Source organism: Oncorhynchus kisutch, linkage group LG11 (genome assembly GCF_002021735.2).
Source record: "Oncorhynchus kisutch isolate 150728-3 linkage group LG11, Okis_V2, whole genome shotgun sequence".
NCBI lineage: Eukaryota > Metazoa > Chordata > Actinopteri > Salmoniformes > Salmonidae > Oncorhynchus > Oncorhynchus kisutch.
The window spans coordinates 41,417,476-41,432,099 of record NC_034184.2 but is presented as its reverse complement, the minus strand read 5'-3'; the positions used below and the strand labels follow the sequence as shown (position 1 = coordinate 41,432,099).

General features: G+C 38.8%; 2 protein-coding genes across 2 annotated transcripts; both read right to left on the bottom strand.

Annotated features, from left to right (window-relative positions):
• Nucleotides 1–230: 230 nt before the first annotated feature.
• LOC109899678 (succinate dehydrogenase assembly factor 4, mitochondrial) lies at nt 231–5,994 on the bottom strand. Its single transcript, XM_020495112.2, has 3 exons — nt 5,813–5,994; nt 2,556–2,669; nt 231–847 (listed from the first exon to the last, which is right to left on the bottom strand). The coding sequence occupies exons 1-3, from the start codon at nt 5,895–5,897 to the stop codon at nt 738–740; spliced, it is 309 nt and encodes a 102-aa protein (XP_020350701.1). The 5' UTR covers nt 5,898–5,994; the 3' UTR covers nt 231–737.
• A 745-nt stretch (nt 5,995–6,739) lies between these two features.
• Nucleotides 6,740–13,109, bottom strand: LOC109899679 (T-cell leukemia homeobox protein 1-like). The gene is made up of 3 exons (XM_020495113.2): nt 12,308–13,109; nt 10,901–11,138; nt 6,740–9,690 (listed from the first exon to the last, which is right to left on the bottom strand). The coding sequence occupies exons 1-3, from the start codon at nt 12,735–12,737 to the stop codon at nt 9,480–9,482; spliced, it is 879 nt and encodes a 292-aa protein (XP_020350702.1). The 5' UTR covers nt 12,738–13,109; the 3' UTR covers nt 6,740–9,479.
• Between the last annotated feature and the right edge of the window lie 1,515 nt (nt 13,110–14,624).

The following is a 14,624-nucleotide window of genomic DNA, read 5'->3' as shown; positions in this document are numbered from 1 at the left end:
GCTCAGGTCAGGATGCCAGGTGGTTGCCTGTTGAGTGTCGCTGAGCAGGAGCGCTTCCCTTCATTGTACAGTACACATAGAATCAATAAACAACCAAGAGGCAGGAAAGAGAACGAGAGTAGAATGAAAAGAAACAGGGGCTAATGTAGGAATACTGACCAGATCAGAGGCATTGTCCATGACTCAATATAATGAGCAATAATCAAAAAGTCAAAACATGCCATCTCCAGAATAGTTTACATTGCATTTATTCACAACATTGACATCTCTGTACAGGAAGCAATAAACTTGCATGACAATCGTTCACTATCAGTGGAGGCTGCTGAGGGGAGGACAGCTCATAAAATTGTTCAGAATGGAGTAAATGGAATCAAACAGCTTTTTTTTGGGGGGGGGGGGGGGGTCATTCCATTCACTTCAGCCATTAAGAGCCATCCTCCCTCAGCAGCCTTTATTGTTCACTAGGTCATCATGTCTCATCATCGTCATACATCTCAACAAAGACAATAGTGTGCAAAGTGAGTATTGCACCATAAAAAGTAAGTGAGACTGTTCTACAGACTACATGTGTATAAATGTGAAACTACAAACAAGATTGTATGCTTAATGGGGAAATAGTCCAGACTGATTCAGTATGGTGTACTAATCCTGGTCTCTTGCACAATCCTCAGACATGGATGCATAAGTTATAGATAAGGTATGTCCACATCGCATGTGTAATATACCAGGATTGGAAACTAGAAGTCGACACAGCGGCCCTTCCTCTCCCAGTCCCCGTAGCGTGTGGGTTCTGGGCCTCGGGGCCCCCCCTGCTCCTTAGTGGCTGGGTTCACATCATCAGGGAACTCTGGTAAATCAATGGGGAATGATTAGTGTGAGAGGTAATGGAGCATCCTAGAAGGTATCTGCAACCTTTTGCCTTATCTGTTACATAGTGAATATACAGTGCAGTCGGAAAGTATTCAGACCCCTTGACGTTTTCCACATTTTGTAAAAACTTAAATATCACATTTACACACATATATATATACACATATACACATATACATATATATATATACACACACATATATATATATACACACATATACACACATACATACATACATACATACATACATACATACATACATACATACATACATACACATATACATACATACACATATATATACATACACACACATATATATACATACACACACATATATATACATACACACACATATATATACATACACACACATATATATACATACACACACATATATATACATACACACACACACACATACATATATATATATATATATATATATATATATATATATATATATATATATATATAAAAACAATAGTCATTTACAACATTAACAACAAGGACATTTCTCTAACTTTTCAACGGTAGTTGAAATATATATATATATATATATTCAACTACCGTTGAAAAGTTTGGGGTCACTGAGAAATGTCCTTTTCTTTCAAAAACAAGGACATTTCTCAGTGACCCCAAACTTTTCAACGGTAGTTGAAATATATATATATATATTCCACTACCGTTGAAAAGTTTGGGGTCACTGAGAAATGTCCTTGTTTTTGAAAGAAAAGCACATTTCTTGTCCATTAAAATAACACCAAATTGATCAGAAATACAGTGTAGACATTGTTAATGTTGTAAATTACTATTGTAGCTGGAAATGGCTGATTTCTAATGGAAAATCTACATAGGCCCATTATCAGCAACCATCACACCTGTGTTCCAATGGCACGTTGGTTTATCTAATCCAAGTTTATCATTTAAAAAGGCTAATTGATCATTAGAAAACCCCTTTTGCAATTATGTTAGCACAGATGAAAACTGTTATTCTGATTAAAGAAGCAATAAAGCTGGCCTTCTTTAGACTAGTTGAGTATCTGGAGCATCAGCATAGAAAGAGGAGTGGGAGGCCCCGGTGCACAACTGAGCAAGAGGGCAAGTAGAGTGTCTAGTTTGAGAAACAGACAGTCCTCAACTGGCAGCTTCATTAAAAAGTACCCACAAAACACCAGTCTCAACATCAACAGTAAAGAGGCGACTCCAGGATGCTGGCCTTCTAGGCAGAGTTCCTCTGTCCAGTGTCTGTTCTTTTGCCCATCTTAATCTTTTATTGGCCAGTCTGAGATATGGCTTTTTCTTTGCAACTCTGCCTCGAAGGCCAGCATCATGCACTTGCCTCTTCACTGTTGACGTTGAGACTGTTGTTTTGCGGGTACTATTTAATGAAGCTGCCAGCGAACATTAGACTACATTAGAGTACATCCAACCAGCCTCATAACCGCAGAACACGTGGTGGTCACACCAAATGGTCACCAGATTATGACTGTTTTATGATCCACACTCCTTTTTTTTATGAAGGTATCTGTGACCATCAGATGCATACCTGTATTCCTAGTTATGTGAAATCCATAGTTTAGGGCCTAATTCATTAATTTCAATTGACTGCTTTCCTTATATGGACTATAACTCATTAAAATTGTTGTGTTTATATACACAAAAAACTGTGTATTTGTCCTACTTTCAAGGGGATCCTTTATCTTCTCATCATTCATGTCAAAGCGGCCCTGGGGGGTTTTGGCCTTGCGCAGTGGCTCCTTGTCCTTAGCTGCTCCACTTGCTGTCCGCAAGCATCCTTTACACAAAAGAAACACATTACAGCTGAGGCATTAACCACTTCATACCTAACCTAAAAGATACATTTGTGTTGATATTTTGAGATGATTTTTACATATCAACATGAGATTATCGTTTAACAGGTGGCTTGAGACGGGTATCAATCTCTTGGTGTAGATTTTCTAATCAAATTATGTATGTGAGTGTAGGAACCATTTCCAGACTTAAAATAGTTCACCTAATTTCAGTTTGTGACAAAACAAGCAAGTTTAGAGAATCATTGTACCAGCTGACAACTTTTGAAGAAAGCTTGGAGTCAGATTTGCCATGTGAATTTCATTGCCTGCTGTCACAACCCCTAGATGGAAAATGTTACTGTTTTAAAGCTAATTTCCTGCAATTCTACGTATTGTGACATGGCTTAGGTGCAGAACCAGGGTGGAATTTTTAAAAAACAAACACACAAAACAGATCAGGTGTATTCAGGAGGCTTTGAACATTAAATGAACACACAATTCAATGACTGCTACTTTTTTTTTGGGGGGGGGGGGGGGGGGGGTAAGGTAACATTTTAATATCAATGGTCAATGGCAGTGGGTAATCAAATCAGGTTGCAGTCTCCTTGTCCATCGACTGCTTTCAAGGTATGGACACCATTTTTAAAATGTGGGTGAACTCTTTAAAAATAGGTCTGGAAGAAAATCCTGCTTGCTCTCCAGAAGGGTTGGCCTCCTTGTTACAACAATTAATTTCTCAAAAATCACCCAGCCTTCAAGAAAAATCAAATGAATACCAATATGCAGGAGGTTTATGCCTACTAGTTGAAGATCTTTGCAAAGGGTCAGAAACCTTCCAGTAAAATCAGGAAATTTTCCTTGGGATGTTAAGTCCGGAAATTTGGGTAATTTCGCTTAAAATCATCCAAAAAAGTTAGCTTATAACAGTGAACCTTCTTTATGGGATACACAAGGCAATTCTAGATCATATGGCATATTTTGGTTAAACTATCCCCAATTCAATGGAATTGCAACCCTCTACATGCACAGTGCATTATTCCATCACATGTGCAGTGCACTCTTCCATCACATGTGCAGCTGATTCTCAAGATCTTGCACACTAATGAGATGCTATTGAGCTCACACTTCTACACTGTCTGAGCCAAGGACAACCTGATTTCTGGGAAGTTTTGATTAATACCTGGGTGGGGTGAATACATTTTATATGATTTTTTGTTAACTAATAAATAGTAGCCTACAGCAAAGTAAACACTTTTTTCTTAATCAAAATGCTTTTTTGGCAGAAATGCCTTCTGGAACATTTGAGCTTTCATGTGCCTTAATAGCAAACTTGTATGACATCTGTAAATACAAATAAAAAGGTTAAATTACGAGCCTAGTTGGTTTAGCCACAGAAAATGACAGCAAACTTCCCGCTAGCTATGATTGGCTGAGATAATGATTGGGCTGGACATCCCGAGAGACAAGTTTGGATTGGTCTGCCATGTAGCACGCTTCTGGCTGTAATATGAGCTGGTCAGTATGTGTAGGTAATCCTTTCTTGTTTAAAGATATCACATAGTAAAACTGCATAAATGTTGCTCTCCACTTTCCGGAGGACCGATTTTTGAAATCAGTGGAATTAGAATATGATAGTTAAGGAGATGATTGCAAATATGCAGACTGAGTCAGAAACAGAACACACAGAAGGCTATTGGAAACACCTGTCTCCAGATTACATCTTCAAACTAAGGGCAACCATGTCATCCCTAAGAGTCTAGCCAGCTACATTTTTAGATATTACACTTAATTGTCAGAATGTCATTTCCATTTCAAGTTAAAGTGTACTGTTAGCTAGCTAGCTAACATTAGCCAACTGGCTAGCTAGCTAATGTTACATGTATGATCTGTGTAGTAATATTATTCGTATCTCAGAGCCATTTGCATTTCTAGTTACAGTCTAATGTTAGCTAGCTAACATTGAACATGGTTGGTTAGCTACCTGCAGATTCATGCAGGATTATGGTTCATTGTTTAGCTAGCTAGCTACAAGTCTAAACAAAATTCTCCGCTGTGCAAGTATCCATTTCAATAGAATGTTATGATGTCACTGCGACAACTGTCGATAGCCAGAGCAAATTTACCAGCTACGTCTATCTACTGCAATTTCAGAGCACTCTCGTCTGTGTGCCAGAGCGCAGAATAAGTGACACATTTACGAGCGCGTCACCCGGCATCAGTAAACGTTGGCAACAAAGCACAGTTAAATTGTTGCCAGCAGCACAGCTGCAGTTACCATCGCTCTGGGTAACATAAAAAAACCTAACCAGCTCTGCTAGGGCAAATAAAATGGGCAGAGTGAGCTGTTCTCTCATTTGTGTATGGAAGTAGCTTGCAAGCTAGCCAACATTAGCTTGGGTACTTGTCTGCTGTTAGGTCAAAACGCTCAGATCAACCCTACTTTTCAGCCAGAGCGTCCAAAACGTTCCGAGGGGGAAACGCTCTGAATTTACGAATGGTCAAATTGACAACATTCTGTGTTTATGAACACTCCAGATTAAATAAATAAAAAAACACCAGTAGTATAACCAGATTTTAGTTTTAAACGATGGGTGGGGCTAAAACTTAAGGGTGTGAACGATGCTGAATGGGTGTAGACAAAGACCTCTCCAGTGGGTACCAAAATATTAAAGGGCCATTTTATCAAACGTGAGTTTATCAACTTTCATTTTCTCAAAAGTTTATAAACTTTCAAAGCACAATTACTTTCCAATTGTATCTCAACTGTAGTGTATGATATACAATTTTCTAGCTCTGAGACTCTACTTTTATCCAATGTAAAAAATAAAATAAAAATGTTGCTAAATAAAACCGAATCGAGCCGGTTGTTCGCATGAGACTACACTGGCAAAATTGGGAAGGTCTGTAGTGACGCCTCTAACACCGAGATGCAGTGCCTTAGGCCGCTGCACACAGACTGTCCTACATTGCCGAGGAAGAGCTTGCAAACAAGCGTTTCACTGTACTAATTAATTACACCTGCTGTATATTTTGCACGTGACAAATAAACGTCGATGTTTATGTCGTTTACCTTTCTAGCCAGCAAGCATGCGCACATTGTGGCTAGCCGCTTTGAGAAACGACACTCTTCGAGTTCTTTACGCACCTGTAAAAGCAGACTCCATGAATAACCCTTTGGTCGCACGAAAAATCGATGTAGAAGCACATACGCGTAGTAGAGGCATGTTCATTGTCGTTAGCTAGATACACTGGCTTGATAAGAAAGGTCAAACAGCCATTTACACAAGTTTATGGTGTTTTGGCAAGCATTAATGACGTCTGGAACGTCATCATATTGCGACAAAATGAACTCTGCAGTAACTACGTATGGGCACCAGGGCGAGCCAAAATAAAATGTGTGAGTCAATCAGGATGCAGTGCAAATGAGAATCCTTGGCACGACCATACCCTAAAACCTAACCTTAACCTCTACTCTTACCCTACCCCTTACCTAACTCTAACCTTAACCATTTCAAATGTTAACTGCAATTGGGTCAGAGTTGGGACGTCCTAAGGATCCCGGATAGCACCAACCATCAATCAGGCATTGGGATAAGATGCAGCCTTGTACACAAGACAACCTAGCACCACCGGTATGTCCCTGTGTAAGTGCTTTCATCATCATGTCTTCTGGATGCAGAACGTGATATAACATAAATATGAATGTCTGTGGGAGAAGTCATGGGTCTATATGTTCTTCTCCTTATACATTGTATGCATGTGTGCATATGTGGGAAAAGTACATTTCTGTTGCCATGACTATTTGTGACACACACAGATTGATTGGGTTCTCTTGCTTTCCTTGGATGCTTTATCACTAAAAACAGTGAAGTGTGGAAGAAGTATGGTGTAACCTATCAATCCACCGATCAGTGGGCCAGAGGAGATGAGAAAATAAAGCCTTGTTATAAATTGGGATACAGCTTTGGTATTCTTTTATGGACAATATTTAGTCTCTTGTTATATTTTAAACAAGATAACTATTCGGTTAGAAGAGCCAAACATTTTTCAAATACAAAGCCATGAAGACAAATACGACAAATGATACAAAATCATTTAATACAAATTTGTAACGTACAAATTGCCCTACTCTGTTCATGACTATGATTAAACAATGATTGCAGGATAACGTCTGCAATAAACTATTTATTTTACATGCAGCTCGAAATTAAAAAGAACCTTGCTTCATTCATACATTTTCAATTCAGAGACATAGGCTACACAATGATTTATGGCTTTACATGGTACAGTGATTCATCTGGGTCTAGACACAAGAGATTATACTGTAGCTAATTTGACTCATACAGTCCTATTCATAAATCAATAGGATTTATTGCAAATGAACTGTAGCAATGTTCATGAAGGACATGACACAGATCGGTTTATTGCAATTTATGTTTTAACTTCTTAATTGATGATGTTCAGGATATGCTGCTTTGTTTCCCTGGTGGTGAATGAAAAATGCATGGGCTGAGTTATACATTACTGTAGTATAAACAGGAGACTAAGCTGTAAACGCAGCGTTAACCCTCATTGGTAGTGTGTAGTGATGAATGCATTGCAACATTATAGATTATAGAGAAGCAAAGCCCAATAAAATCAAATAGAGGACATGTTTAGAAATATCCATACATCATACAGTATGTTACAAAAAGGGTGCAGAATAATAGCAAAATAAGAACTGAGGAATATTTGTGGCTGTGTCACTAATATTGTTTGATTGTAGTTACAAGGTGGAATTGTGGCAGAGAAAACAAGCAGTAAATGCTCACTTGGTCGAAATGCAATAACATGTAAAGACAGTTCTGAAATGCACAAAGGACATGTATTTGATTGCATAAACCAAGCCTAAATCATTTTCATTTAATGAAAAAAACAAATAAGAATACTGATTTTTTTAAATGAGAAGACTGAGGACACGAAAGAAATGCAAGGTGTTGCCTAAACCCTCACTCTAATCTGCCGCTCACTGTGCTTGTTCACTTCTTTGAAACTTATCTGCCATTTTGACCACCTTTTTCCCTTGAGGGCTTTGAAACAACTGAAAGCCAGCATGCTTGCTTGGTTTAGGAATTTCAGGAGTTTTGGAAAAGCCACTTAAGTGATGCTGCAGTGCTGATATTTCTGAGTAGAAGGGGAAATTCTACCCTACATTCCTTTTTGACCATGGAGAGAGAGGCCCTGGACTAACTCACTCACTCTCTCTCTCTCACACACGCACACACACTCACACGCACACACACTCACACACTCACACACACACACACACACACACACACACACACACACACACACACACACACACACACACACACACACACACACACACACACACACACACACACACACACACACACACACACACACACACACACACAGCTGCATAAGATCAGCATCACACACACACACTTTACAGTTGCAATGAGTGTTACACTAACACACAAGTACAGCGCCACATACTCCATAATGTAGATTCACATTCATCATTATCATGCAACCAGTATCAATCACTTGCTGGAAATACCATTATAAAGGTCTGGTATTGACTAATAGGGCAGATATATGAGGGATGGTTCCTATCGTCAAAGAGAGTTCTGGCCATCAGTTTTCCCAGACACAGCAATGTAATTCCTTCCATGCACTCCAAAATGCATGACGACCATTGGTTTAAAACAAAATATGACAAAAACACAAAGCACAACACTGCTGTATTAATTATTTAAAAATATTTTATATGGCCTTATAATTCTTGCCTGTCATCATATGTATAAATGGATCACCAGAACTGAAATTATTAGAGGACTATAGCCTAAAGTACAAGAAAATTGAACAAATAACACCTTTTTTTTTACAGGCATAATTCAGCTGTTTACCTGGTTTTATTAAGAAATTATAGGCTAATAGTAACAATGGATACGGTACCTACCAAAAAAAAAAAAAAAAAAACTTCAACAAACTCAAGGCAATATTAATATTTCTACCGTCGTGCTTGTTTGAAAGATAAAAACAAGAACAAATATTGGACAATGATTTAGTAAAATATTTAGATAACAAATTTCTAAGCAAATACCAGGTAAATAGCAGACTGCAATAAAGTTTCATCCAAATGAATAAGTGCTTGAGTGATGTGGTAAAAGGTAAAAGATAATGACTAATTTATAAGAGAGAAACTTCATGAGATGGTAAATGGTCAAATATTGTCACTGCTTCTTCCCTGCACAGAGAGAAAGGGGATGCGTCTAGTCAACTGCTAAAACCTAATTTATAACCATTGTTATCAACATAAACATTGTTATGAGACACAGCTACTGAATGCTACTGAATGTATGCCACCGAATCGATACATTATTCTTGAATTAGGCCTGTTCCTCAAATGATCAGGTATGAATATCTATACGTTTTCCTGTAAGAGAAAGTGCTAAAATAAGTGCTCACTTATTGTTGACTTATATCAAGGTATATCTATAGGCTTAGTCCATAATTAGGACTGGATTATGTTTTACTGAAAATGTTAAATAAAATCTTCTGAAATTAAACCACGTAAAAACAGGCAGATAAACTGAAACTCAAAAGCCCATTGCTAATGAGCTCGTGTCGTGGCTTAAGTTCACTGACACTATCAACCCAAACTTTTTTCGAGGCAGTGTCAGATAAATCCGGTCCTCGTGAGTCATATTTTTTCAAGTCGTCTTCATGATCTTAAAAAGTTGTTCACTATATTACTACAATCCCTTTAACCTTTAAAGAGTGGAAATAAAAGCGGTCAGAGTTTGTTATTCGCAGGCGGACACGCTGCTGATTTTGGCGGTGTTTTCAGTCCAGGGCTGGAGGTTCTGAAGCGCAAACAGGGAGCTGTTATGCAGGCAGAGCGGGTCCGGGTTTGACGGTTGGTTTATCGTTTTCTGAAAAGCCTCCTGTTGGAGTTGCATGAGGATCCGGTTGGCTTGCTGTCGCTCTGCTTCTCTCTCCTCCGCTGTCTGGCGCCTGGAACACCGGAGACACGAGAGAGACACTGTGAGGCATCAGAGGGAAATTATATCCAAAACAGGCTGCGTCGTATATGTACAGGCCTTGAGGCCTAAATCACATTTTGACACAAAGTGAATGTCTTCTGGATTAATTTGAACACGTTTAGTCAATCATGATTAGCCTAGATTATAGCACATTGTTTAACAAAATTAGCATGGAGGCAATATTGCTTGCTTACGCATTATTAACATGTTGGCTAAAAGCTGATATCCAAATACAAATTGTCCACAATGTTCGAAATTGTTCTCAGCCAACAATAGCCTATGTGGAAATAAATACAGTTTGGCAATTAATTTGTCTTCGTCTGATGGCATTAATATTCCTTTGGATTTTGTTCCCCCATTGACTGAATAATAATTATTAGGCCTAGACTATATAACATTATATTAATCGTTGATTGATATGTTATTTTAAAATTTCTAAAATCCAATATCCAGAGACGTATAAAACTGCTTCAGTAGACTACGGAAAACATCTTCAATCTTAATGCGTAAAAGACGTGGCCAAATTGGCCTTCCACTTTTAAACGATATGTTTAATCTGAAAATAGCTTTAATAAAGACCTTAGAAATAAATATTTTTGTCTGAAATGACATTATTTCGAAAGATTAAAAAAACGTTCACTTTTACAAGAGTAGTCATATGCTAAGATAATCATGATCCTACTTTTGTGGGATAGGATATAGTTAGTTGCCACAGAATGTAACTCATTATAAGACTGACTTTGTCTTTTCCTTGACTGTTGCAAGACAACATTAATTAACTGAATGCAACGGTTTAGAACCGAAAACTTAAATTGTAAAATACAATTTACGACCTGGGGTAGACAAAGAAGTGGGGCGATTGGATTTTGTAAATATTTGTTATCAAATGCACACAATTAATGAATGTCATATAATAGATAAAGACATAATTTTCTATGCGTTATTATATAAAAGTTCATATTTGTAAAACATCATCCAGATGTGTAGACCTTTTGCTATTTTTGTTGGGTTTGTAGCCTTCTTGGAGTGTAAATAAATTGCCCATTCTATACATAAAAGCACCAACAGACCTAAAACAAACACATACACGCGCGCACACACACAAACAAACTACGACATTCAGCGCTGGAGCGTACACTACGTTAAATGTGGCCTATACAGATAATCATCAGTAATCTCACCTCCATTTTGTTCTTCTGTTCTGGAACCATGTTTTGACTTGCGCGTCAGTCATCTTGAGGGCCTTAGCCAAAGCCGCTCGCTCTGCGGAAGCCAGGTACTTCTGTCGGTGAAAGCGTTTCTCCAGCTCGCAGATCTGCAGGCGGGTAAAAGACGTCCGGGGCTTTTTCTTCTTTGGGGGCGTTCGGTTCTGGTACGGGTGACCTACACGGCGTGTTACAGCGAGGGGTGAAAGCGCCACTGGATTGGGAGACGGATAGATAGGGGCAAAAGCAAGCAGCAAAATCAGAAAGAGAGCAGCAACAGAGCAGCGAAGCAAGTTCAAGAAACGTCAGACATCTATAGCTCACAGGGAAAATTAAAGGGTTAAAATGCCCGAACGTGACACAAAGAAGCGCAAATTCATTATGAAATTTCAAATTCCTAGACCAAACATCCTATTGTTAACAGTCTAAAATGATACATGCAGCCCCGAATTATATAAATGGGAGGAAAATAAATAAATAAATAAATAATTAAAACCCCATCCCACCCTCTTAGAAAAAAAGGCTCTGTATAGAACCAAAAAGGGTTATATTGCTTGCTTCATATATGGCACCCCTAAAAGTTCTACATAGAACCCTTTTGAACCCCAGCGGTTCTTCTTCACAACCAAAATGTGTGTATTATTTTTGCATTATTATTGCTAGGTATTACTGCACTGTTGGAGCTAGAAACACAAGCATTTCGCTGCACCTTCGATAACATATGCAAATCTGTGTACGTGACCAATAAACTTTGATTTGAAAATGGGTTCCTTATAGAACCCTTGGGTTTCATATAGGGTTCTAAATGGAATCAATTTCGGTTCTATATAGAACCTTAAGCGATTCCATACATTAACCAAGCATAGAACCCTTTTGGTTCTATCCAGAAACGTTGTTTCTAAGAGTGTAGGCATGAAGTTAACTTTTAATATGTCAGTTTGAAGGAAAATGTTCATGTTAAATCATGGAGCGCTAAGAAGCAAAAATGCGTAAGTGTTAGCCTATACGTTGTTGTAGCAATTTGGGAAATGTAATTTAGGCTATTTCGATAGCATGTCTTAGGGTATGTTATCTAAGTCACTGTTATTTGTAGGTGCTTCTTATGAGCTATAAAGGCAGAGTAAAATAAGTAAAAGTCATTGGTGTTCATCAACTAAAATTGTCTCATGAAATTACACAGCGTGTTAAGCAGTAGCCTAGCATATGATTTATTATCTATTATTTCAGAGCTGAGTTCATCAGGAACAATTACTAGGCTACGGACCAACATCAGAAACATAGCATGACGGGGATTGTCTCATAATAAACATGGCAACGCCATTCATATTGCTATTTAATTTCCAGACAACCAACCACATGTTATGTGCATTAGAGGTGGTCTACCTGTGAACCTGTCTTTGGTGTATCTTCTGTTGCTCTCCATCCAAGGGAAGGTAAATCCCGTCAGGTTGTTAATCGAGCCTGGTATCGTGGACATACCACCGGGGATGGACGAGTGTCCACTGTTCAGAGGCCGGTGCGCGGGCACACGGATGACTCCAGCCGCGTTAACGTTATTCCCACTGACGTTCATCCCCATGTTCATGTTATAGGTGCCGCTCAGATTGGTTACCCCATATGCGTTGCTGTTATATCCAGAGTTGTTGCCGGTGAAGTTACCCGTCATGGTGTTGTAGGCAGTGCTGACAACGCAACCGAGTCCATAGTCCGACTCGGGCATCCAGCTCTGATCCACATTGTTGAGGATGTGGTCGATCCCAAAGCTGATGGGCTCCGCGTGAGTGTGCTGGAGATGCGCTCCAATATGATCCATGGCCTCCTCGAGCCCCCCGCGAGGTACAGAGGTGCTCCACGCGGTGCGCCTTATCTTGGAGCTTAAAAACGTATTCTGCTCTCGCTCCAGTCGTTATCTAATAAGTGTGGGTGCATGTGTGTGAGTGTGTACGTGTTTGTATGTGTGCGTGCGTGAGAGAGTGTATGTGTGTGACGCTAAACTAAAAGCGATTGTCTGTTTTTTTCTTCTTCCTTTTTGGCTCAGGCAGCCTTGCCGGCTGGAGTAAGAGAGCATCAATCAAAGTGCCAAATAGGCAGAGCGAGATTAAGACCCAATTTTAGGCCTCGAGACTCAATTGGCTAAAGACACTACGGAGAGGCCACAAGCTCATTCAGTGAAAGCTGCGCGCATTCTCTATGGAGTCGTGGCACACTTCATAAACACCAGGCGGAGTCTTGTGAAAGTAGGCAATGCTTATATTCTGTAGCCTATTCATTTCACCTCATGGTACAGTACATTTTTACAACATTAATTACAAAACTGTTTTACAAACCTCAGAGTAACCTAAGGTAAATAGGTGCGTGGTCAGCTCCGTGCAAGCAGTGAAAGTGTTTAACGTGTTTCGAGAGCTGCGCCCATCCATCCATCATAAATAAATAAATGGGTATAGGTCTCTGTGTTCAACTTATTTCAGGTAGGCCTAATCAAACGTCTCCAATTGACAGTGGTTCTCGGGAACACAATTGAACTGGAGACAAATCTACGTCCATGGTCAAGCAAATACGCAAACCAACAACATTACGCACAATAAAACTCCTTTCGGTTATAATTGGGGAAAAACATCAACAAATAGCCAATTTTGTTTTGATACAAGGACAAGATGAGGAAGTAAATCGATTAATAGCATACTAAACCTTTAGTTAACTGCATATCATAATGAATTTCAAACAGACCTGCAATGTGCTCATCTTTTATATAAAACGTATTAATGGCATAGGCCCATGCGTAACTCCAAAGTTATTCAATTCACTTGTGAATTGTGGGCTCATCTCTTGATTCTATATGTAATTAAAATCCAATACTGCCAAATAGATCCGTGCCATATACAGCCGGAAGGAGTTGATTAGGCTTTCAGGGGAAAAGGGAGATCAAATAGGTCAATTCATGATAAGCATATCACGTGCTCAACTCCTATAATGATCTCCTATAATTACCCCATTATGTATTTATGTTTCCTATAGTGGCATCATTACAAAACTAATATTTTTTAATTAGCCATTGACTGAGTGTGCGTGTGTCAATACTTTCACCCCAGAAGAACCAGAAATATTCAGGCTACTACAAACTCGGTATTTTTAATGAAACAAATCCACTGTTTTATTCAATCTGTATACGTCATTAATGATCAATGGCTTTCTATTATGTATTCAATAACATTCAAGTTAAAATGAATACATATTGGCTGCCTGTAGCATATCTAAATAAAATCCCAATAAATTATCAAAGCGAGTTTTTGGAATGCGTTATTAATCTACACCTAATAAATGTTTATAAATTAGAAATTCAACAAACAAAAACATACACTTTAAAACAATTAAATGAAAATGAAACCATATGGGTCATTGATTTTCTCTCCTCTCGAAAGCTTCAGGGACGTGATTATTTAACCGAGAGCATTAAAGTATTCGTATTGGATCTCCAGATTCTCACTGGCCAATTGACCAACATTAACGTTTAATGGCTCGCGGTGCTCCCAAATTGATGTGGTTTTCCAACTCGTTAAAACGTGGACTAGGCTAATAACGAACGTTGAGGACTTTCAGGGAGAGGTAAATAATTCAAATGAAATGCAATAGTCTACTAATGCAGTCACGGAGGACTGCACGCTTTTCTTTTTTCTTCTGAGAAAGAGAGTTAGAGCATGAG